Source organism: Astatotilapia calliptera, chromosome 11, assembly GCF_964374335.1.
Source record: "Astatotilapia calliptera chromosome 11, fAstCal68.1, whole genome shotgun sequence".
NCBI classification, from domain to species: Eukaryota; Metazoa; Chordata; class Actinopteri; order Cichliformes; family Cichlidae; genus Astatotilapia; species Astatotilapia calliptera.
Genome location: NC_137432.1, coordinates 36770111 through 36794642, shown reverse-complemented (window position 1 = coordinate 36794642; position 24532 = coordinate 36770111). Strand labels below are relative to the sequence as shown.

The following is a 24532-nucleotide window of genomic DNA, read 5'->3' as shown; positions in this document are numbered from 1 at the left end:
AAACAAAATAATGGCTTCAGTACAACGTGGGACTGAATGAAACATACTCAAACACACAAACAGGAGTTTTATTTCTAGGAGATTTTGTGATTTTCCTTTAATAGCGCTTAAAAACACAAATTTACTAGACTCTATTTCTAATGTTGTGTAGTAAGTTGTTCTAAATCGTGGGCACCTATTACCCAATAAGAATATTTTTCTAATCAAATTACATGCAAATAGTGTGAAGTCTGGCTGTTAACCATTTAAAGCCGCTGGGACTAAAATCACAGAGGCTAGTTGTATTTGACAAATATATATATTCAGTCACATCTCTGCTCTGTCGAGGTGATGCTAAGCCTCGCGCGCTTCAGACAGTGTGTTGATGCTTTGACTTCTTATGAATCTAATAAAGCTTTTTTGTTTTTCCTTCTAAGCAGGACGTGTTGGTTTCATGAGAAGTGACTTTACTGCTTTCAGTGTTGAGAGTGACTTCACTTCCCAATTTAGAGTGTGAAAGAGAGAGAGAGAGAGAGAGAGAGAGAGCGGGTGAGAGAGAGGGGGGGGGGAGAAAAAAACTTGCCATCCGGTTTATGGTCTGTGAGCAAAAATTGTAACTGCAATGGTTTGCGCCATAGAGCCAATGCAGCCGTGCACGATTTGAAGTGAGGTTAGGAGCTAAATTAACTGAAACAATCACAAAACGACTAAATGACAAAGACCGCGAGGCTGCTGCTGCAATGGACTGTTCGATAAAGGTAGGTGTTTGCGCCGTTTTTTTAACGCCCGTGTTGAAGATGACAGGCGGCCACCCACACCGTGAGTCTGCTGAGTGAGAGAGTCAAGGCGGTGATGCGAGCTCCCCACTCTTTCCTTCTTGTACAAAATTTCCTCTTCCTTCCCGTTCGTGGTTGTATGTCGGCTCTATAATAACACAACTAACCACTACATCTTTACACTCAGATAAAAACACTAATTGGTGGCCGGTTATACGCGTAAAAGAGGATTTCCAAACGCACGCCTTTCGACTTTTTTCGTAATTTCGTCGAGCTCTTCCTGCATTATTCACGGACCCACAATTAACGACAAGCATAAGGCAAATTACTGACCACCGATCGCTTTCATAAACGCTTTTGTTTCTTTAACGAAGATGAAGTAGATGAAAGGGATGCTGGACTTTCTCGGTGCGCGTAAGGCAGGTGTCCTCGAAGGCGTCATGGATCGAATTGGAGCAGGAGGATCCATTTCCATCAGATGACTGGTATTTCACATTCCACACTATTACAGCTACAGCTGTTTATCGTCTCCTGAGGACCGTTAATTGTTTCGATGTCTTATCTTCTAAGAGAAGCTGAAATAAAGGCTTCTGTGTCAGAGAGAAAACGAACTTTTTACCGAAATTAGCGCCGACTGTTGCGCAACGAGGGGAAAATGCAATTATTTTAATCCGATTGTGCACTCAAGTGACCCAATTCACGCTCGGTTTCTATTAAATTGCGCCTGTATGCAACACTGGGCCTTTATATGCATGTATATAATTCTGTACTGTGATTTTTGCAGTATGCACGATCACAATTCTTAATTTCGACGCTATTTTAATATTGACATTTTTAATTAGTTCAAAATTAATTACTATAACGAATTCCTTTAAAATTTCATTACGGCTGCAAAACCTTTTTTGCAAGAAAAAGCGTTCCTCGGATGCAGGAAGTCATTATTCGCTGATTTCTCGGGTTGTTTCTAACATGCATTTGTATGTGCAGCTGTTTTTAGGCGCTAAACATGACCGAGATACGTGGTTTCTCGTTATGAAAAGGACAGCAATTAAAGGGCTAGTACAAAAAAGGGGCAAAATGAAGCCATACTAAAAGTAAACCTTAAATTATTATTAACATCCTTTATGACGAGTTTTTTTTTTTTTTTAATTCTTTCTAGTTTGTAGTTTCAGTGTCGGGAGACTCTTTGGGATTCTTTGTTATTTTTATATAATTATCCAGATGCTTATTCTCTTGTACTCTGTAGCTGTCGATTGTGTTTGAGGTTATTTTAAGAATAATTTATAGCAGCAAACGGGAGCACTTGTCAGGTGTCGTTATCTGAACGCAGCAGGCTTCCTGTCTCAAACCTCAGACTTTCCGCACACATTTCCGCTCCCTGGACCAGAAAAAAAAAGTCAAAAAGGCAACAAAGGCTCTGAAAGACAGAAACAAAGTGGACAGAGTGAGGCGTTGCGTTGTCGTAGCCGCGCTGCCCGCTCCCTCGCTGACAGGGAGCTGGAGCAGAGAGGCCTGGCCCCGAGTTTGCGGCCTGCAGAGGCCTGCGTGCTGTCAGGATCCGAGCTGTGAAAACCGCACCGTTGTTTGTGCAGCACAAAGCGCAGCTGCTCGAGCCTTTGCAAAATCAGCTCAACTTTTACTTCTCCTTTCTGCCACTTGTTGCTTCAGACATGGCGAGGACAAAGGGCTGTGCCTTTGCACAACGTGATCTCTGGTCTTTTACTGCAGCAGACACCTCATGCGTGGGCTGCACTTAAACACAAATGTAGGTGTTTTTTTTATTATTATTATTATTTAAATTAAACTTAAATAACCCGAAATCAGACTCTTATGTAAGCAGGAGCTCAGTTAAGCTTTAAGACTTTTAGTCTCTATAAATAAAAACACCGAGGGGGGGAAAGAGGAACTCAGAAATCACCAAAATACAATGTTTCTCATTAAAATACCAGCGTTTGAGATGGATATGTGGAAGTCCTGTTTGCGCTGCACTATTATTTATTCAAATATCAATCCAGGTTATTTGTCAGGCTGCATGCAGCATATTTTACTGAAGGCAAGATAATGCAGGCATCAACATATATCACCCAATCCGCTTCTTCAGCCCAAGATAAGCCTTGAGGGGCGTCATAAACGACTAAATATAAAACAGATTTTAATCATGTAACTGCTTCTTGCAAGTTGTTAACCACATCCTTTGTTCCAGCTTAGGGTTAGTGGCTTACCAACCTTTTTGGCCTTTAACCCCTTCATACAGTGTATTGTTTTATTAAATATTGCGTAGAGGTAGAGTTATGGAACATTTATGCAGTGAGCCAGATAAAAGACATATCTTTAAAATAAAATTGTTACACAAATATTTTCTAGTTGTCTTGCTAACCATTTGGCAACCTGCTGGAAACTACGAATTAAATGAACAACAGTAAATTCATCTAAAAGGGCTACTTTTTGTTTTTAGTGCACCTAGATTCCAAACTGGGGAACTGACAGTTTTCCCTCCCCTTTAAAAAGTAGAACCAATGACCTTCTACCTCTATGGTTAGGGGATGTGGTGATTTTGTTATGCTGTGTTGCAAGCATGTTTTGGGTCAAATGATCCCCTCAGTGGTAAAGAGCCACTGTAAATCTATATAAAGTTGTTTATGAAATATTTTTCTCCTATTTAAGGATAACACTGCTTATCCAGGGAGTGAGGGTGAAAGGTGAATGGTTTGAAGAGAATGAAAATGATGTGAATCATAATTGTTTCAGAGTAACCAAATCTCAGCCCACCTTAACAGTTTTGTTAGACCGCAGTCTTCCCTAATATTGCCACACAACAAATACAGAAATAATTGGAAAACCGGTGTTTCATCCTTCCACTAAATGCTTCAGACTGCAGAATCATTTCATTTAGGTTAGTCTGGCTCACTAAGACCTTTTATGTTGGTTTCCTTTAATTTGTTACCCGTTTGTAGCATTTTAAGGCTTACACAGGAATTTCTACAATTTTTGTTTGTTTGTTTATAGATCAAATTATTAACCAGGACATATTCATTAGATTGTAGGATACCTAAATGGTAGTTTTTGGTTGCAGCCCTGGTTACAGGTGAACTTTAGCAGTACAAATACATGTAGAATAGTACATGCAGCAGGATATATTTAAGGGGAAATTTCCTTTAAATGAAAAGGTCTTGGCAGTAAAAACTAAGAGTCTTTGAACACCAACACCCTTCGTGTGTGATTCATAACAGACTACTACCTAACGTTATCTGATTCAGGCTCTGTTGCAATGGCCTTCTCGTGTGCTACTGAAAAATGACTTTTGCAGGTAGAGTTATTAAAGTGAGTCTTGGAAAATAAGGCATTTGGATTCATGGTTAAATGTGGATAAACTATGAATCTTATACAAATTTATACAAAGATGAATAAAGATCCCCATCTCGACAGGCCTCCTGTGAGCACGCTTTTAGTTGCTGGCTTGGGCAAGACTGCACTGATGCAACCTGCAAAGCTGCTGACAGCCATGTCAAAAGTTTCCATGCAGGACTTCGTGTTTGTGCGCTCACTCAAAGTGGAAAGTGCGTGCTATCAAAGTGAGCAGCAGCGGCGTAAATTTTAGGACATCGAGGCACAAGGCGGCCTCAGTTTCAAGAAGGTCATGTTTTTAAAAGCAGTTTTGTGTCACTGAGCAACAGCCTGAAACGCTCTCAACAGGAAGTCAGTTGTGGCATCGGCGGTCAGGCCGCAGTTTGGTATATTTGTATCAGTGAGCAGAGGAGATGAAGAGAGAGGGAAAGAGCAGAAAGAAACAGATAAAGAAAGAGCGGGAGTGTGCATGAGCTTTTCACTGAGCTCACTGTGCCAAAGAGCAAACGTTTGGATGAGAAACTGCAAGTGACGATAATATCAGCTTGAATTTTGAGCTCTAAATAAAATTAAAAAACTAAACAAAGCAACAAAAAAAGATACAATCTTCAGCTACGGCTCACAACTGCCTACTATCACGCATTCTCGTGAGAATTTGCTGTCAGCAGCGAGTTTTATCCCGCCTTCAGTTGACTGTTTCACTTCTGCACAGAGTAAAGGCCCCGGAGTGTGAGAAGACAAACTGACAACACGAGGACAACAGAAGTAAAAGAAAGCAAAGAGATGGAGAACAAAGCACAACATGCAGTCCTGATAACCACTTCTCAAACATACAACACACACACACACAGAGCCCTACATTTACAGCATTACATGCGTCAGACTCTGTTGCTGGTCTTTCATATGCGGAAGTATTCCTGTAAACAAAGTGTGAATAAGGTTTTGGTTCGGCTACATTAAGCGTGACAAGAAAAAAAACTGCAAACTCGAAATAAAAACAATATTAGATGGTAGTTTACAAAAGTGTCAGCGTTCATGTTGCATTATGGGTATTGTAGGCAGTTTTTTTTTAAATGACAGATATTCATCTGAAGTAACCATCTGCATGAATTTTGATCAAACAGCAGCCTGAAGCTGAGAGTCCCAAGTTAAAATCTCCAACTTTACAGCACAAATAAACATGTTTACAGTAGAAAGAAAAAACGCACCCCTGAATCGTATTTGTGTGTTCACAGTGACTATACTTGGCGGAGGGGGTTCTCATCTGTGTAGATTTTTATCACGTGGCATTATGAGGCCATCCTACTTTGTTGGTGACTGTAGTCACTGGCTTCATCTCCAGTAATATGAGTCAGAGAAATAGACCCGGCAGTTGTATATTTGGTGTTGGTGCTTTCTGAAGAATTTTCTAAATCAGTTATCTGATATACTGACACCTGCTTTGTAGCCATTTGAAGTCTGGATGGTCCTATAGTGCAGCTTCTCACCTCATTAGTTAATTAGTTTAGAGGAGGCGAGTATTAGCATTGAATTTGGGCACATTAACACTAGTCAGCAGGTGTCTGTGTTTGTATGTAACACTGCCATCCGTCATCCAAATATGGCCACTTTTGGCTCAAATGTTTCCAACGACTCACATTTTGAAACCTAAATCTGAGGCTTCAACAAAGCAAGGAGTCCACAAACCAGTAGGTGCTGACATCCATCTTTTACATACAGTCTATGATTTTGACAGTAGTGCAGTGTTCAATATTTTTCGTAACAATTGTGTCTTTAAAATCTTGAGCAACTTTTTTGTGTAATCGTGGGTTGGAGTGAAATGAAAACGTAACCTTCTTCTAGAAAAAGGGCGTATCCATTACACAGCAGCAAACGCTCCACGCAGCAGAAGCAGTAGCTGACTTCTGTAGGAGTTTGTCTGCAGCATGAAGGAAATGCCGAATTGTGTGCCATGCATTAAGATGTGGTTCACAGTGCTCAGGCAACAATTGAGCTAAAAACAAACAAACAAACAAAACAACACACACACACGCACAAATGAAAAACAATGTGATGGCGGCACTTCAATCAAGGCTCATACTCTTCTTTCCGTCCACCCCTCTCCTCTCCTGACCACAGGCCTTTAAGGGTTGTTTTCCAGCTTTAAAATGACCCACATTTTTACACTATGCACCCCCTCCTCCACCATTTCCTCTCCCTTGGCCTGTGCCAAAAGGTTCCTGTGCACATGGCGGCCTGGTTTCCTGTAGGCCACTGAAAAAGCACGGCACTGACGTACAAGGCCCAAAGACAATGCTCAGCTCCTCTAAACAAACATGCACTTGCACCCACTTAGATGGCCGTGGTCGCATCACACATGCACGCACTTAATTTGAGCAGCAGACAGAACAACGGGTCCGGTCTCTGGCCTCCTGAGTACGTGGGATGAAAGTGCCATCTTCGAGCGGTTTTGAGGCCACATTTTGGGCGCTGAGCACAGGAAGACGGACTTAAATCTCAATTAGACTCCACCTTGAGCTAACACCCCTCCCCCTCCCTGCAACCCCGATCCTAACGGCAAAATAAAACTGTGGTTAAGGTTACTGATGTTCTTTATGATTAGACAGCCTCCTGGCTGCTTTCACAGTTCATTTCGCTCCTCATTGTAGTGGTTTCATAACCTCCTGTAGCTTTTTACGTTAAACATGCATTTAAAGTTTTAAACAGTCACAGGGGAATTCTTTATCGTGCAGAGAAGAGTTGAATCCTTCAAACTCAGCCCAGGGCCCAAATCTGGCCTCTTACAAAGGGAATTTCAGCCAGACAGTTGAAGTTCAGGAAAACTGCAATATGTTTGATTGACAGATTTTCATGTGCTTCTGTTTTCAAAAATATGCTCCATTATATCGACATGATTACCTTTTTTTAGGGCTTTCTAAAAATACTTTTTCTTGAAATTTGTCATTCAAGTTCTCGTCTTGAGGCCTTCAAGAAATACATGAAAACACAATCAGGGATTATTTTGCTTTTACAAAATCAAAGGAAAATAATCTGCAATGTTATCAAAATTAACAAATTAAACACTTTTAAACATAAATAAAACAATGACAATCTAGACAACACACCACAACATAAACATACATTTTGCAACATAAACAAAAAAACAAAAACAAAAAAAGATTTTCAACATTTTAAAGTTGACAGTTTTCCTGGTTTCTTGTGTAATTACTTCCATTCCTGCACAGTTCATCAAAAACCAGACAGTTATGTTTCAACGCGGATTCGCCTATTTTGTGCCACTTAGCATTTCTTTATCGGATCCTAAAAACCCATCATTTTGTTTTTGGTTTTTTGGGTCAGAATTTTGCACATCTTTTAATTATATAAAGACCAAATCCCATGTTAGCAACTATTTTAAGTGAAGTATCGGTAACAAATCTACAATAATACCCAGGAACCCAGACTCCCAAACTGGGTTTAGAAGCAGTTAATTTATTAAAAAAAAATAAAATTAGATCGTTTATTTTACAAAATGGATTGAACCAAATATAATGGTAAATGTCTAAAACACATTCAGAAGCAGTTTATCGGTGTAGCCACTGAGTGCAACTCTAAAAGTCGTGAATTTAACTGAGTTTGAATAAAAGTGAACAAAAACAAACTGATTACACGTTTCATCCACAAGAAATCAAATTAAATATTAAAACGAGACTTCACAACGTATTCAGCCCATATTAACTGACATCGGCATTAATTTGTTGCTTTTTGATGTTTGCTGATTCTCAACCATCGAACTTTTGTTGGAAGCCATTTTTCCCTTTGTTGAGCAAGTTTCCAAAAATAGAAATGTGCTTCCTCGCAGCAGGTATCTGATCTGATATATATGTTTCCTCTCTGCCATTGTTGCCCAAAAACTATTAAGAACCCTTGACTGGGGGACTAGTTTGTTTTGACTCAGTCACACATACATCATCCTGTTGCTCACTAACGTGCATTAATCCACTGGCGAAAATAGTCGCCAACAAATTCATTACTTCCTGCTGTTTGAGTAACATTTCGTAAACAATGAAATTAATTCGTATTCAGTGAAGATCACTTAACCTTCTTCTTAAACTCTATATTTGTGACACAGATTTAACACTTCATGGCAGCATGAATTAATATACTTGAAATACGCGATATTATTTCCTGATTCCAAATCCTGGATGTGATTAATTCAATCTGGTTTCATACAAGCAGAAAACATTTTAGCATTAAAGCTTCAATGCTGCTGCTACAATCAGCTCCTGCTCGTTTCGGTGGATAAAAATAAGTGTTTTGAAAAAGCAGTTTCCACAGGTTGTGACCCGGCAGACACTGACCCGCGGTTCTGTTGAACAGGAAGCGCTGTCCGTGGTGAGTGAGGATCAGCCCATATTCGAGCCAACCTACCCCGCAGCCCCGGCCATGCACATGAAGACCGAGATGACGTCGCCCGGCGGGTTCAGCCAGACAAACAAGCAGAGCCCCGAGCCCACTGAGCCGGAGTGGGTGGGGCCAGGAGCACCAAGTGCTGGGAAGAGAGAACAACACGTCAATGGCACCAGGTGAGTCACGGCACGCCGAGGCCACAGGAGAGCGCGGGTTCCCGTATTATCTGACTCGAGTCCACGTTGGTATGTCGGGTTTTCCACATACTAAAAATATTTGTTTATCGTTCACTTCCCAGATTCCCGCCTCTGATTGTGATCACGGCTTTGTTCATTTCCCCCCCATCATCGCTACAAAGCGTGGGCCGGCTGTGATGGAAATTGGGGTCCCTATGTTCAATATTTTAATTTCCTGCATTATTGTGGTCCACCTGAACACGCTGCTCACTTTATACTGCGCTGCGTTTACACTCCGCAGCTACGTAATAAAACATGAAACACACAAAAAACATTAAGCATATACTTTCCAAAACTTTTGGCTTCTGAGATATCAATGTTGTGAGCACCTCACAGATTCATTTGAAAACACAGACGTAAAATACAAATCAGTTGTTTGGTTTGTTTGTTTTTCTGTCCCCGCTTCTTCAGTCAGAAACCGCTAAACTACTCAAACGTAGGCTGTTTATCAGCATCCACCTCCCACTGTGAGACATAAACACTATTAGACTGTTGCCGTTCTATTCATTTCAAATGTGACATCCATCACAGCTGACATTTGAATGAATAAGTACTTCTACTTTTGCTACTTAGACTGAAAAAAGAAAAATCTTGTAGAACTTTTTTAAAGCATTTTTCCACATTTGCATAAGGCTCTGTGTAGATCTAATAAGATATCCTAACAAGGCTTGAACAGCTTTTTCATTTAGTAAAGTCAGTGTATTTTTTTAAGTCTTTCTTTTCCTATTTGTTGCATGTTAAATCTAATTGACAGGGATTTATGTCCATTTTTAATAGAAATCCTTTAATTCAAATGGACTTTTTTTAAAAGTTAACTTATTGCAGCACAAGTAATCCCTTTGCACTGAAAGCTCAGACTACTCTAAATGCTCAGTTTTACAGATTTCTTTGGCTCAGTATGATGTCAGAAATCATTATTAAGGCACACAAGCTCAGGCTTTAAGCACAGAAGCCACGTCTTCTTTCTGTTCTTACCTTGTGTTTGTGATAGGCACCCAATCACACTGCAATCCCATTAATGGCGAGGTAGCTAACCAAAACTGATTGTTTCAGACCGCATGAAGCAAGTGGCTGCATGAAGCCTGACGTAGTGAGTCATTCTCAACAGGACCAGCAGGTTAACAGTGCTGATATGGAGATGGTTGCCAGTTTAGCAACCAACTTTCACAACTTTGACCATCTAATGTGACGGTAAATATTACCGCTTCAATAAAAGAACTGAATAAATACAGAACGTGCAAAACACTTCGGGTAAAGCTCAAAAGTTTTGCTCCTACCAAAACTACCAGATACAAGTGCCTGTATTGTGTTTACTGGGATTCTATGATCAGCAAGATTTCAGCTGGACTTTGAATTTGAAGTAAAATCCCAAGTCGGTGAAATATTCTGGAACCTCCTTCAACTCTGAAGCTTTTAAACAGAATAAATCAAACAAGAATAACATGAAAAATGACTTCAACAAGTTACATTCACAAATACAAATGTGATTTTTAACCTTGACACATTTACATCTGCTTTCTATATTTAAGTGTAGTACACTCTGCTCATACCATTTCTGCACCGTTATTTAAGTAGGGCTTTTAATTCTAGATCAGCGCTACTGAGTGCAAGTATTTTCTAACAACTTCTATTTTTATGCAAAAACTGTCTATGTGGTGAAAACTGGGTTAAATTAGTGATGCACGCCACCTACTCCTGACAGGTCATTTCAGTGGAAATTGTTGCAGAGAAACAGTTTGACTAAATTTACCTCCTGTCATATACAGACTAGCAAAAACTCTGAGAGGAAATGTAGCTGACTGAAACTGCATCCAGTCTATTGTCACAGATTTTTCTCTCTTCATAATTTGACTGTGGAGAGTAATTGATATATTCCCGAGTCATTTAGAAGACTGAAATTGCTCCTCAGATGCTGACTAAAGCCTCTCTTTTCCTTTTGTCGTAGTCGCGAGTCCCCAGTGGATTGCAGCGTCACCAAGCGTTCCAGACACATGAGCAATGAAGGGGCCTCGATGCAGTACCAGGCCTCCTCGTACACGGAGCCCCGCGTCAGCCCCCAGGCCACCACCCCACCCAGCAGTGCCACTGAGGAGAAGAGGGTCATCGTGCCAGCAGGTGAGCTGAGCCACTCACATGAGCTGGCGCTCAGCCGCCATGATGCATCACTGTCCCCATCACGAGACGGTTTCCCAACAGCCGGCACAGCCTGGGCTTGTGCAACATCAGTACTAACTGAATCAGAGACGGGCATGTGCGTGTAATTATTCGTCTCTTAAAAGAGCCCCGGAGCACAACAGATAAACAATAGCAGGTTTCTAGCAGTTGTGGCACAAGGTGACATCAGGCTTTCAAAAAAAGTGTGAAGTCTAAAGTGCAAAATTAACGCTCAGGACTGTGATATTAACAAAAGAGAGAACAAGCAAGAACAGACCTGATGAGCAGGCTTCAACATTTTCAGTTTTAATCAGCTCGCTTCCTTTTTCAGGACTGTAATGAAAATACATAAATAACCAGCAGCTACGTCTGAAAACACAGTATTTAAATATTCTTTGAAATGAATTCTTTTTTAAACTCAAAGCAAACCTAAGAAATCACATAAATATGTGTGCACCACATTAATACATCACAGGAATTTATCTCAAGGGATGCTTTAAATAATTAACTGAGCACTTCTGCCATAGTAGTTCATTTACTCTCACTTTATTTTACTTTTTATTTTAATGCAGAATTGCAACGAAGCAGGTATGTAATACACAGATTTCACTGTAATATACATCAGGAGATCACATGAAGATTATTATAATAGTGTAATGTAACTCAAACAGCTGGTAGTATTAGACTGCAAAGCTCCTATTTGCTGTGCTTTTATAGCAAGAAACTGTGTACAACATGGTTTTTATGGTATATTAATCAGCAGGAACATGCAGGCATATTTCAGCAGCTTTCATACCTGTTAGTAAATCTATATCGCTATAAAGCTAATAATAAATGTTTGTCCAACCAAACATCCAACGATTTAAAATCAACAAGCCACTGCTGCACTGCGGTAAGATTTTGTAAGGCAAAAGAAGTCCAATATCCAGAACTTGAAAGTTGCTTTTTATGATTTATTTATCCAGTTTGGCAAGCAATAAACAAAAATCCATTTTTGCTGCTTCCAGCTGCTTCTCCTGCTCTGGTAAAAAAAACCATAGGCCCACCCCAGTGCATGCTGGTCCTATACCAGTCCCTTTACTTGCAGAAAATGGCCCTACTGTTCTTCCTGGCTGACTTAACAAGATAAACAACAAAACAAAGCAAAAAATGAAACAAGTATTGACCTACAAATAAAACTTATAACGAAAAATATAAGTAAACCAACAACAAATTTCAAAATAATAAAAATAACGAATAAAAAGCTCCAACAATAAATAAACAAATATTTACTTCACATTCTTCTACAGCAACAGTATCTATCTTTAAAAAGTACACATTTGAAAGGTATTAAAAAAAATCTGAAATGAATGAGACTGATGTCGTAGCCACCGGCTGCTTTTCACATCTGTTGATCTTCTGAGAGTACAGAACAACACCAGCCCTAATATTTAATACACACAAGGCTGATACTCATCAGACGAATGTGAACATGACAAAACAGGAAGGATGTGTCGCTGCGACTAATTCAGTGTATCGTTTTTATAAGTCGTGGTGTCGATGCAAGTTTGTTTCAGCTGAGCGATGTGAAAAATGCACCGATCTCTCTGTTTGCAGAGGAAAAAAATCGCCCATGCACAAACTGGATTAAACACGCCGATGTGTCATTTCTAGCTGAGTAGTTCAGTTTGCTGTCCCTTTTATCGCTGCTATGAATCACGGGTCCAGTCATCTAAATTCTTCCTCTGTCACAGCTTCCCTGATTTTGTCATCCCCAGAGACTCGTTAAACAGACAGCATGTTTCAGTGCACGTTTCAGCTGGCAGGTGAGGTGGATGATTTTAAAATTAATGTAAAAATCATCCGTGAGTCACCATCACAGAGTTATTCTGCCTTATAATACACGGATGTTGCATCACAGCAACACGTGTTGATCAGAACAATCAGGAGCTAAAGGGCAGGATAACGTCCGCTCAGAGCTGAAGCTGCCGTCCAACATCACAGCCAGTTCACAGCACACAGTCATTGTTTGCTGCTGGAAATGAGCTTCCTGAATCGGACCAGGTATATTTTAACAGATCAACACCAAGCCAAGCTGAAGCTGCCACTGACTTGAGCTTAAAAACATGTTAGGCTCTTAGCACACAGGATACAATTAAAGAGTACAATATTCAGCATTATATAAATGAACAAGAACATGTATTGGATCCCTCAAACAATAACAAAAAAGACAATGAAAATCTAAATGAGCAAAAAGAAATATTCAAGATGAAGTCTATCTCTGTGAGATGCATATTACTACAACACGATTAAAAAAAATACTTTTAAGGCTAGAATGAGTAAAAAAACAGTAGAGTTTAGAGTTTAGGAAATTTCATCATGCGGTGTATATATATCAGAAATATGTTCGTTATTACTTCTGCAGATTATATCAGTAAGGAAGCTGATTAAATATTGACTAATGACATATGGCAAAGGGGTGAGATTAAAAAAATATTTCTATGTCCGAACAAACGTGTAATCAGAGTTTACTCAAAAATGTTTTTTTTAACATGTATTGTATGTAGATTATGAAATATTGGACTCACACCAATGTTTCACCTTTACAATAATAATTTGACCAATAGCAGACCGGTACCATCAATACCAATGTTTCTCTCATTTATTCCCAGTTTGTGTGCAAATCGAATATTAAAATCTTTTTTCATTATTATAAGTTTCAAAGCCTTTCAGCGCTTCATAATAATTTAGAACACACAGCTGATGGGCCATTTTCAGTCCCACCAGCTGCCACTACAACACTAATGCATGTCAAAAATGTAAAACACTCCCACGTACATGAAATATGCTTAATGAACGTAAATATAGACGGCTTTGTCAAAGCCACTGTAATATTTCTAAAAAGCTGTTTTCAGCTCAGTATTATGGTCATTATTTACTCCCTGAATATTGAGCCCTTCAGGGAAATCAAGAGCGCAGATGGAGAAGCAGTTGAACAGTCAGAAGAAAAAAACAAAAAGAGAAAACACATGGCTGAAACCAAAGAACAGCTTATTTTAAATGTAATTTTCCTAATTATGCACGTACATATAACAGAAGTGTTGTCATAAATTTTAAGATGACTATTGATTTATTAAAAGAAAAAAGAAAAACAATCCCGGCCTCAAATTTCAGTTGACTTCACAGCCCTTTAAAGATCACCAGATACCCTCTGAATGGCTCCACTGGATGAACTTTTATGACTATAAATATAAGCAGGACCCATTTAAACGTGTTCTCTGGTTAGGGGTGTGTTATCTGTTTTGACAGTGTGGTTATTCCCACCCTACCACCTATTTTACAATCACTATCAGAATCACTAAGAAGTATCCGGTGTTAATCAGCACTTTCATGACCTCCAAAACAAACAGGTCGTATTTAGCTGTGTGCTGAGTGCTCTTTAGACCGTTGACTCTTTCATCCCCCCCAATGTGATGGTGTGAAGGATTACAGGCGAGCACTGCTGGTATTTAAAGATTCCTTCCTGACATTTTAGAAAACGTAATTTTCCTGACATCATAAAGGTAAAACTTCAATTTTGTAAAAATTAACATCTTAATAATCTTCACATCCAGGCTGCAGTGCTGAGTTAAAGAAAATCCAGGTTTTAAACTCGTGTGAAAGTCTTCACATCAAAGCTGAAGTTACTGCTTGAGCTAACCACTCCTGGAAGTGTTTTCACAGGAAATCAGTGACCAGATTAATCAGAGTAATTTATGGTAATTCCCCAGTAAGTAGCTTCTACAATTTCCTGTTTGAAAGTTTCTGATACACAAAAAGCAGAACAGCCTCACAAAGGATGTTCAACTCTTCAAAAAAATGCCAAACATGAGTGAAAGTCTGTGTAATAAATGACTAAGCGCCTCTCTTCAATTCCAGATCCTGAGGTGTGGACGCAGGACCACGTGCGCCAGTGGCTGGACTGGGCCATCAAGGAGTACGTCCTGGAGCAGGTGGATGTCATGCTTTTCCAAGCGCTTGATGGGAAAGCCCTGTGCAAGATGACCAAAGACGACATGATGCGGCTCACGTCGGCCTACAATGCAGACATCCTGCTCTCGCACCTCAATTACCTCCGGCAGAGTAAGGCTGGCTTCATGTGTGAGATCTTGCTCTGCAGCTGATAACATTGTTCACGTCTCGCAGATTTCAAAGGTTTTCAAGTGGCAAAAATGCATCGAACACGAGGATCTAACAGTTCCCCGACGCAGCTGCTCTAGTCTCGCTTCAGTCTCACTGAAGCATTTCCATTTTTGTCCGTGTAATGAAGATCTTCTGAAATTAAACACTCGGAAAAGAATTGCAGCAAAAACCATTTTTGAAAGTGTGCATTTGGATTTTTTAAATATTTTTCCTGAGGTTTGTTATCTCAGAATTGGATTTACTGATAAATAAACTCCACCCAGGTATCAGTGCAGTTAAGAGAAACGCAGATTCATTGGGGGCAAATAAAGAGTTCATGATGTTTTTTGTTTTGAGGAACATGATGTCACTTCAGGCTCTCGTTTGTTGTTCTGTTAACCAAATTTGTGGTCTTCACTGAGCGTTGTGGCCACTGTTCCTCTTTGCAAAAGCAGGTTTCCTGTGTTTCGCATAACACACGTACGTCACCATGAGTTTGGATCCGTACTACATTACATAATTTACCAAGTGTTTGTGACTGAAGCAGCAGCAGTTTGACGAGTGCAAATCACTGCAGTCATCGTGTCTGAGCTGGTTCGACAAGAGGTGGACAAATGAACAGCAGCATCCAGTGTTGCACTGAGGGTGGGCTGTGAGGAAGACAATGTGGGTGCTTAGTAGCCTTGAGGTTAGGGAAGCAGACATTTTGAATTAACAAAAATCAAAGTAAAGGTTGCAGGAAAAGGTTTGAGGTTTTAAATGTTCGAAAGCCAATTTAAAAAAGATTAAAAAGTAGTGAAACAAAAACAGCCGTGGTGATTAATTTACTGCAGAAAATGATGCAGTGTTTGTAAAAGTATTTCTTTCAGTATCACAGGAAATGGTCCTCTCAGATCCTTCCAGAACTTTTCTGGTGAATTGGCACCTCAGTCTTTGATAGATCCTCATTTCTTTAAATAAAGCCTGAGTTTTCACCTTCAAGTTATCCTACTGGTTCACGAGGCATTCACAGTCCATTCTTTTCAACTGGCTGGACAAAAAAGTCGAGTCTGTTGAAGCAACAGGAAAAACAAAGCACCCCCACCCCACAGTTATGTTATGCTTCTGACACACAGGACAGGCACTACTCTTTCTACTCTGCTGTGCTTGTTTAAAAGAATATAACATTGATTTTTATTTCATTCTTGAATCTTTTTTCCCCAGGTAGTCCAACGTTCTCCTACCCAACAACTCCCACCAACAACACACCACCACAACAACAGCCGCCCAGACAGGTGAAAACAGGTGAGATCAACCTCTGGCACATTTCACCCATTTTCAGGACAACACATTCTCCTAATCAGCTTCTTTGTGTGATGAGGTCCCAAATATTTTAATACCTAACATGAGGGATTTTGTGTTGTTGCTTAGTGAAAAATCATAATTAGCAACACTAACATCAAAGTTGTTCAGTTATCCACCGATTCCACATATACTAAAAGGTGCCCTTCACCTCAGAATTGAATATAAATATATATATTTTAATGTATTCATTTTGCTTTCGACTGTCTGCATCCATCACCCAAAAGTTGTGCACAGCTAGCTAACTTCAGTTCAGTTCAAAGAGGCAGTGTTGGTAATATTTACCTTCCGTCACGAGCACGAGGCCTAGTGTCAGATACACACTTCCTTCTGCACTGCGATACAGTTAGCGGGTGTAGTTTGATAGAAACAAATAGTTCCTACATGAAACCACTCACAACAAGGTTTGTGGAGGTTTTCAGTAACCTGGTCACGATTTCTGGTAAGACACACGGCTGCTTAGGTTCTCAGATGTATTTTTTGTTTTTGCCGCTTTCAGCACCACAAAGTTACTGTGAATTAGTTGCATTACGTACAAGGAAAGGACGACATTTCTTGGGGTCATGCAAGGTTCATTTTGGGGTGAACTGTAATTAAACTCAGTTATACCTTCATCGTGCAGATGAACCTGATTAGCTGACTTGTGTTAAATTAATAAATAAATTCTAATTTGAGGTTTCGGTTTACTGGGACTGTTATTTACCAAGTGTTGCATTAAAACCAAATCTGAAGGGAGGTGCATTTTTATTTTATGCATCGTTTCTATAAAAGTACATTTCCATTCAATACAGGATGTTAGGGTTCTGAAAAATAGAACAGTTCATAATATTGTGGTCATTCTTCAAAATGAGGTCGCGATAACAACTGTGCAGGACTGAAATGTATAAAACGCTTGGCTGTTAGACTGTCACGAGTCACTGCACTTTCTGCAGCAAAACCATCACAATCATCAGAACTGATACTGAAATGATAAAAACAAACCAGTTTTTAATTAAAATGCAGTGGATGTTTACTCGAGTATTGTAGTTAAAGTAAATTATGGGCACCTCAAAATAATTTGATTTTAGGGTATTTTTATGTGTTTAGTCTTAAATTTCAGAGGGAAACAATACGTTCCTTTCTCCTGCACTGCATTTTTCTAGCGGGCACGCTCTGTTTTGCATAACTATTTTTAAATCCTGGTAGCTCTGCAACCACGTCAGCTAGCGCAATAATTTTTTTTTTTTTTTTTTTTTTTTGCATATGAAACCAGAGGAGTTGTACTTACAACTTATGCCATCAGCTTGTCCTCGGTCACAGTTTCCTTCCACATATAGCTTTGCAAAAACTGCATAAAAGCACTTGCAGCAACAAAAACATGATATTCCAGAAACAGGCTTTGCCGATCCGATCAGCTGTTCGTAACACTTCCTAAATTGGAATAGATGTCAGCCAAACTTTTGCATGTCCGCCATGAACTGCCCGAAACAGGAAGTGACGTCATTTTCGCGGAAATGTAGTTTTTTTTACCATCAGGGCCTCATGAGCCTATACTGGTGTTTTTAAAAGTTATCTTTGACTTTCTAACTTTCTGTGTCGTTTCTGGGATGCTTAGAAGTCATATTGCACTGCTGGAAATAGTTTATTTTGATGCATATGCTGCTTTTTTGCTAATTTGCAGTATAATATTTATTTTCGTTTTTCCTGCAATATATAAAAATTGGTGTATTTCAGAAATAAAACTATGAAGACACTCAAAATAAATTTCCTGTGGTGGGAAACTATTTTGTGCAACTTTTTTCTATTTACAGTTTTGAGGGATAAGCCTCTTAAATTTCTATAACTAGAAATATATGTTAAAAAACAAAAACCATTTAATTTTTTTGTAGTTTATTGCACTTTTTTGCAATTTATGTAATTACTATGCACTTAATGCAGACATATTATTAAGATTTGGGCTATAATGGTTGCATTGATGTATAGCAACTTGAAATGCTCCCAAAAATGGCTCCACAGCATGTAAAAATATAATATAAGCTCTGGCGGGCTTGGTTCTATGGTAGGTCTTAAAGGGTTAAAGGTTGCTGATCACACAAACATAAAAACACACACACACACAAAAAACAAAACAAACAGCTACAGTAAATGAAACCATTGTGAGACGTCAGGATTTCCAACCTTTTCTTGTTTCAGGTTTATGTGAACAGCAGTCTTTCCTCTAAACCTCACTGCAGACTCTTATTTAGATCATGTCCTGAACTCTGAGGTTACATTTTCTAATAATACAAACAGCATAACTGTCTTTCATTTCTTTCATGCTTACTACCAAACTACTTACCTAAAAGATTTATAATTAAAAAAAAATTAGAGTAGTTCAAACTAGGCTTTCTACCATGACCAGTAAACTGTACTTGGTGTACTCTGTAACTGTTGAGCATGAGCACTATTATGGACAGCCTCTCCGTTGCTACTTTAAGCATTCATAGCAGATACTGTGGTATGATTTTATTTGGAGCATTGGAGGATTCAAAATTAACCCACTGGGCTTTTTTTGTTTCATACTTTAATTGCTGTACTATATTCAAGTAGCTTAGTATGATCACTATTCAAAATAATCTATATGCATCTATATCCGCCCCCTTAATCCTCCATCTGAAAGAAGACATTGTAGCAGTTTCTCCTTTAAGACAACTTATGATTGGCTGCTGCTCATAAACAGTATCTGAGCTGGGTGGGGCTTTGTATTCACGGGTAGAGATGTCTGATACCATACAGAACCAAGAGTTAAATTAAAAATATATATTTTAGATGTGTCCTTGATCCAACACAGCTGATTTAAATGGCTAAATTTCCTCCTCAACATGTCTTGAAGTTCTCCAGAGGCCTGGTAATGAACTAATCATCTGATCCAGGTGTGTTGACTCAGGGCGATGTCTAAAACCTGCAGGACACCGGCCCTTGAGGCCTGAAGTTCCCCACCCCTGGATTACATGATGGTGGGGCAGTGTCTTAGAGATGTTTCACACCTTGGCCCCGGTGACAGTAACTTTTTTTCTACACCTTGGCTCATGTGACAACAAATGATTAATAACTGATCAGTGACCCAGAGGTGAAACATCTTCACAAACATTTGAGATGGCTTCCTGTACAGCTTGTGTAGGAGGGAGTAGCTTGTAATAAGTACTGATGTGTCTCAGCATTGATAAAGTGTTTCTGTAAGAGGTGGATCAGGACACATTAGCATCTACACTCAGTTACTGGACATTCAACTTGTAGTACTCACTGCACAACTGTGCAGTAGTTCATGTTTGCCACAGTTTGCTATTAGTCATAGTCTGTGTTTCAGGTTGCTTGATGCAACTGGTGGTTTTTTCCATTTTTTCATTTCCATCACCCACAGCCCCTCTCTGTGGGGGCCGGGTTCTGGTGGGGGTCTCTTCCTTTGACTTGTGTCGCCTACGATCATCTGATTATTGAGGTTCTCGCCTTGAGTTCAGAGTTATTATAGTTTTGTGTTGTTTCATCAATTTCCATTTCATTTGACTACAAAGCCTTGAGGTGACTGTTGTTGTGATTTGGGACTATATAAATAAAACTGAAATGAACTGAACAGACTTAAGTCTAGCTTGAAGAGGAGGTTTGCTCATTTTAGTTTGAGTTTTTATTATTATTGTGTGGAGGGCATATGTCAGGGTCAGCACAGGTCTTACAATAAAAACACAGTTGACTTACATTTTGTAGACATCCAAGACAAACTGTGATTAAATTTGACTTAAGTACGAAGTAATAAAACGTCCTCTATATTTTTGTTTCATTCGTTAGTTTTCCAAGTTCACAAAATTGTTTCAGTTGTATTTTCCAAGTCTATTTTTTTGTTGAGTAAAATATTTTGGGGGGGGGGGGGGGTTTACATCTAGTTTTAGAGTTTAGTTTTAGTTAACTAAAATTAACCTTGCTTGAGAGAACCATTGTTGTGAATTGGTGCCATATTACCAAAAAAACCCTGAATGAAATCAAAGCTTATGAGCGCAGGGTTTTAACAGAGGCCTGAACTACCTGAACATTTAAGGATTTAAAAATGATGTGCCGAGTTTCAGAACCATGTTGCCCAGTGCCAAAGTCTGAAAGGCTCCTTGGCACAACATTGGACTCGTTGGTTTTGGGGCCAAACTCAACAGCCAGTTTCAAACAGGAAACAGCTGCACCGACAAAGGAAATGAGGGGGTATGGCTTCGGCTCCTGGGACAAAATTCACAATCTTGTGGCAACAAGGGTGGTCTGAACAAAAGAATGCTCTCCCAAGAAACTACGGGTCATCTCAAGACCTCCAAAGCCTTATCATTGTGGTCTCGGTTTACTAAACTTCCTTCCTACTATAGCTCACTCGTCTTAATGTCCACTTCAAAGATTTTAATGCTCGTCAGTGTCTGGTCTCATCCTCATTGTGTTTGTGTTCATACAGAGAACAGTTTTGATGAAATCAGCCGCAGGAACAGCTGGCCGACAAACACCATGACTACAGTGCCTAAAGGTATGAAAAAAAAGACGATATGAAACCGATAATGAGGATGAACTTTTTCATGCAAGAACACCCAATGGATTTTGCATTTTCTCTGGCTTTAACACAGCAGAAAAATCAAACAATTTCACACATTATACACAAGTTTTATTTTATTTTTTTTAGGTTCTTCAATGGAGCACCAGCACAGTACACGAGTTACAGAGCCTGCTCCAAGGATTGGGCAAGGTACGAAGACCACGTGTATGTTTAGGCAGATCCTGCTTTACTGCTAACATTTTCTTCTTCTTTTTTGGCTCTAACTCATTGCACCCCTCACTGTAGGAAGTATGGGAAAATGAGGAGTCACACAAAATGATATGCAAATGACATCGGTGCCTTTTTAAATGTTTGTTTTCAGTCTATCGAGTCAACGAGCTTCATCTAACAATTATTTCCTTCTTAGTTAACTCACCACAAGCACAATATGGGACAATGCTGTTAGTTTTAATTAAACTGATGCACAAACCTAAACTTTGATTGTAAAGAAAGACAAAGCTTGTGGCCTGAAAGGTCACAGGATCACCAAAGAAACTGCTGAAACACAAATCTGACTGCAATCATTTAACAGTTGGAGACGATCAGATATTGGTTGTGGCTAAAGTGGTGAACTGATCACACATCCCTTATCCCTTAGGCATTATATTAGTTTGACAGGTTTCATTGTGCTCACGTTAGAACATTTGAACTAACCTCCTCAAAAGACCACATTCAAAGCTCTGATTGGTCGAGCGTTTCTTCAATCTCAGCTTGAATTATGCTTATGTGTGCAAGAAAATGTGTTTTAACTCATTTCAGGGCATTTAAATCTTGGAGCATTAATATTAAAGTGACAATGTGTAAAAGTAATATTCCTTTTCTTCTTTACAGACCCATACCAGACATTAGGACCCATTAGCAGTCGGCTAGCCAACCCAGGTAAGAATCTGAACCATCATCAAGATAAATAGACAAGGACGATACAAATGAGGCCTTTACACTGTCTGCTTTGGCATCATGAGAAGCAAGCAAGCAAGCAAGGGCTGGCACACATGCACTTACTTTCCAAAGTGGAGTAAACACCAAGCAACAGCTGTTGTGTCATCACGCTTTACGCTATGACAAAATCTGGCTTCCCTCTCACCAGAATGACTGTTTGCCCTGCTGTTTCCTCACAGAAGGCCAAGCCCTCAACTCATCCAAGAACCGAACAGGCAAACAAAGTGCATACAAGCTCCCTGACCCCAGCGCTCACAGGCCTGTGGGTAGGTTTCTGCCCTGATGTCTATCACTTCAACCAAGCCACACAGTGAAAAGGTCACATTTGCTGAGAAAACAAATAAAGCATATTCTGACTTTTGTTTGGAACTCGTTACACTCAGAAAACCTGACGAGCTATCCAAGAGCAAATGGATCCATGATGAGGCATTTAATCCTATGAGGCTGAAGTAGCCAAGTTACCCTAACTCTGTATTCATTCATTCACTTATCCTGGAAACTAAAAGTGTTTTGACTTTTTTCCTGTCAAGACTTGAGAACTCATTTAGAAATTGGAGAAAAAAAAAAACCCTTTATCTTTACACAAATTTAAATGCTAATTTTAAAGCCGACCTGTTTACATTTTTAAACACTGATGATTGTATTCCTTGAAAATAAATAAATATAGGCACAAACCGTTTCCTTTCTTGTTTTGAGCATGCAGTCACTGTTAAATCAGAACTCTGTGCCTTAACTCTCCTGCGTTTATCCTCCCAGGCTCAGGGCAGATCCAGCTGTGGCAGTTCCTTCTGGAGCTTCTGTCTGACAGCAACAATGCCAGCATCATTACCTGGGAGGGTACCAACGGCGAGTTCAAGATGACCGACCCGGACGAAGTGGCCAAACGCTGGGGTGAGCGCAAGAGCAAGCCAAACATGAACTACGACAAGCTGAGCCGCGCCCTGCGCTACTACTACGACAAGAACATCATGACTAAGGTGCACGGCAAGCGCTACGCCTACAAATTTGACTTCCAAGGCATCTCGCAGGCACACCAGAACCACTCAGGAGATGGTGGGATTGTTAAGTACCAGAATGAGATGTCTTATGTCCAGACCTACCACAGCCACCAGCCCAAAATGAACTTCATGGGTGGCCATCCTGCACCTATGCCCGTCTCCCCTGGAAACTTTTTCGGCCCACCGTCACCATACTGGAACTCACCCAACAGCCCCATCTATCCTGGGTCAGCCATGACCAGACATCCTGCCACTCACTCCCACCTGAGCTCGTACTACTGAGCATGATGCCAACTGAACAGAAAAACAAAACAGGAGAGGAACCCAAGTGCACCAAAGCACGCTCCGTCTCACCTGCCACCGAGCTGAACTCTGTTGAAAGAAGGCGAAATGACGCCATCATTCAAATTTTAAAGGCATTATTAAGTTGTCTTTGTTACGTTCCGTCTCAAAAACAAAAAAAAAAACAAAAAACAAAAAAACCACGGACAAACATGAGGGTATATTAACCCTGGTATTGTATGCTTCCAGGAGTTTTATAAATAAACTCATAATATACTATATTAATGGTTATTCAGTTATGAATTTTTTCACACATCTGTAAAATACTTTGTTTGATATTGACTGTTGTAAAGACAGACGTCATAGTAGCATAACAGATCTGCAACTGTTCTTTTCACTTCACAGGTCAAAACAGTTATCCCTGACTTTTTGTAAAAGGGAAATTGTACAGAATTAACATGTAGCAATAAAACAAATGCTTGATGTAAAGCTAATAAATAACGCCTGTATGAGGAAAAGAGATCTGATTTTATGTTTACAGTTGAAAAAAAACAGCAACAACAACAACCACCCAATCCACTCGGAGGAAAGTTGACCAAAGAAGGTCCCATACTGCAGCCCACAAAACCCAAACCATCTGTCATCAGAGACCCCAGGACATCCTCAAAGATCCCACACGCCTTACAGCAGCACAAGACACCTTAGATGGTCCTATATTAAATTATAGCACAGCAAATCTTTTAATTCATAATAAACAAGCTAACAAGAAGCTGGATGCAGATTTGCCATTTACAAAAGATGGATGTAGCCTTTGGGTCTGAGATGTTCAGTCAGTGTAGAAGTGCTTTAAACTCCTCGGGATCTAAACAGAAGACCAACTGTATACAAGACTCGGGGAAAACTATAACATCCATTCATCCACCCACTCTATCACCCTGTAAGAGGGGCCCATCCCAACTGTCACAGGGTGAGAGAAGTGGGGCACACACAAGACGGGTGGTCATTCAATCACACCTTCAATTTAGGATGGCTATGCCTTTGCTTGTTTTTGTACCGTGGGAGGATCTCTGCATAACCACGAAGAACCATGTAGACACAAGAAGAACATGCAAACAGGGCGCAGCTGGCTGCTCGATTCAAACCAACAAGCTTCTTGATGCGAGGCGACAGCGCTGACCACTGCACCACTCTGCCCCACGAGTTCTCGCCGTGCCGTCTTATGCACGACAACATGGTGAAAAATAACACTTCACTACCAGCGCCTGAATTTTTACAGAAATAGAAATGATGACAAAATGCTCATTGAATTAAAATTAGTTGCATTCATATCTTCTCTTACTGTTGAAGAGACGATCCCGTGTGAGTCCTGCATTTCTT

The 24532-nt window shown here is 39.9% G+C and overlaps 1 protein-coding gene across 6 annotated transcripts; it reads left to right on the top strand.

Moving 5' to 3' along the window:
* The first annotated feature begins 577 nt into the window (after nt 1–577).
* On the top strand, nt 578–23673 carry fli1rs (Fli-1 proto-oncogene, ETS transcription factor-related sequence). 6 transcript variants are annotated; one of them, XM_026184390.2, is made up of 10 exons: nt 578–737; nt 8460–8665; nt 10671–10840; nt 14777–14980; nt 16223–16303; nt 20802–20870; nt 21024–21086; nt 21768–21815; nt 22055–22141; nt 22632–23673. In XM_026184390.2, the coding sequence occupies exons 1-10, from the start codon at nt 720–722 to the stop codon at nt 23153–23155; spliced, it is 1470 nt and encodes a 489-aa protein (XP_026040175.1). In that variant the 5' UTR covers nt 578–719; the 3' UTR covers nt 23156–23673. The 6 variants fall into 6 exon arrangements, with proteins under 6 accessions (XP_026040175.1, XP_026040178.1, XP_026040177.1 ...); XM_026184392.2 differs by lacking the exon at nt 578–737 and adding an exon at nt 935–1240; XM_026184388.2 differs by lacking the exon at nt 578–737 and adding an exon at nt 2479–2520.
* The last annotated feature ends 859 nt before the right edge of the window (nt 23674–24532 follow it).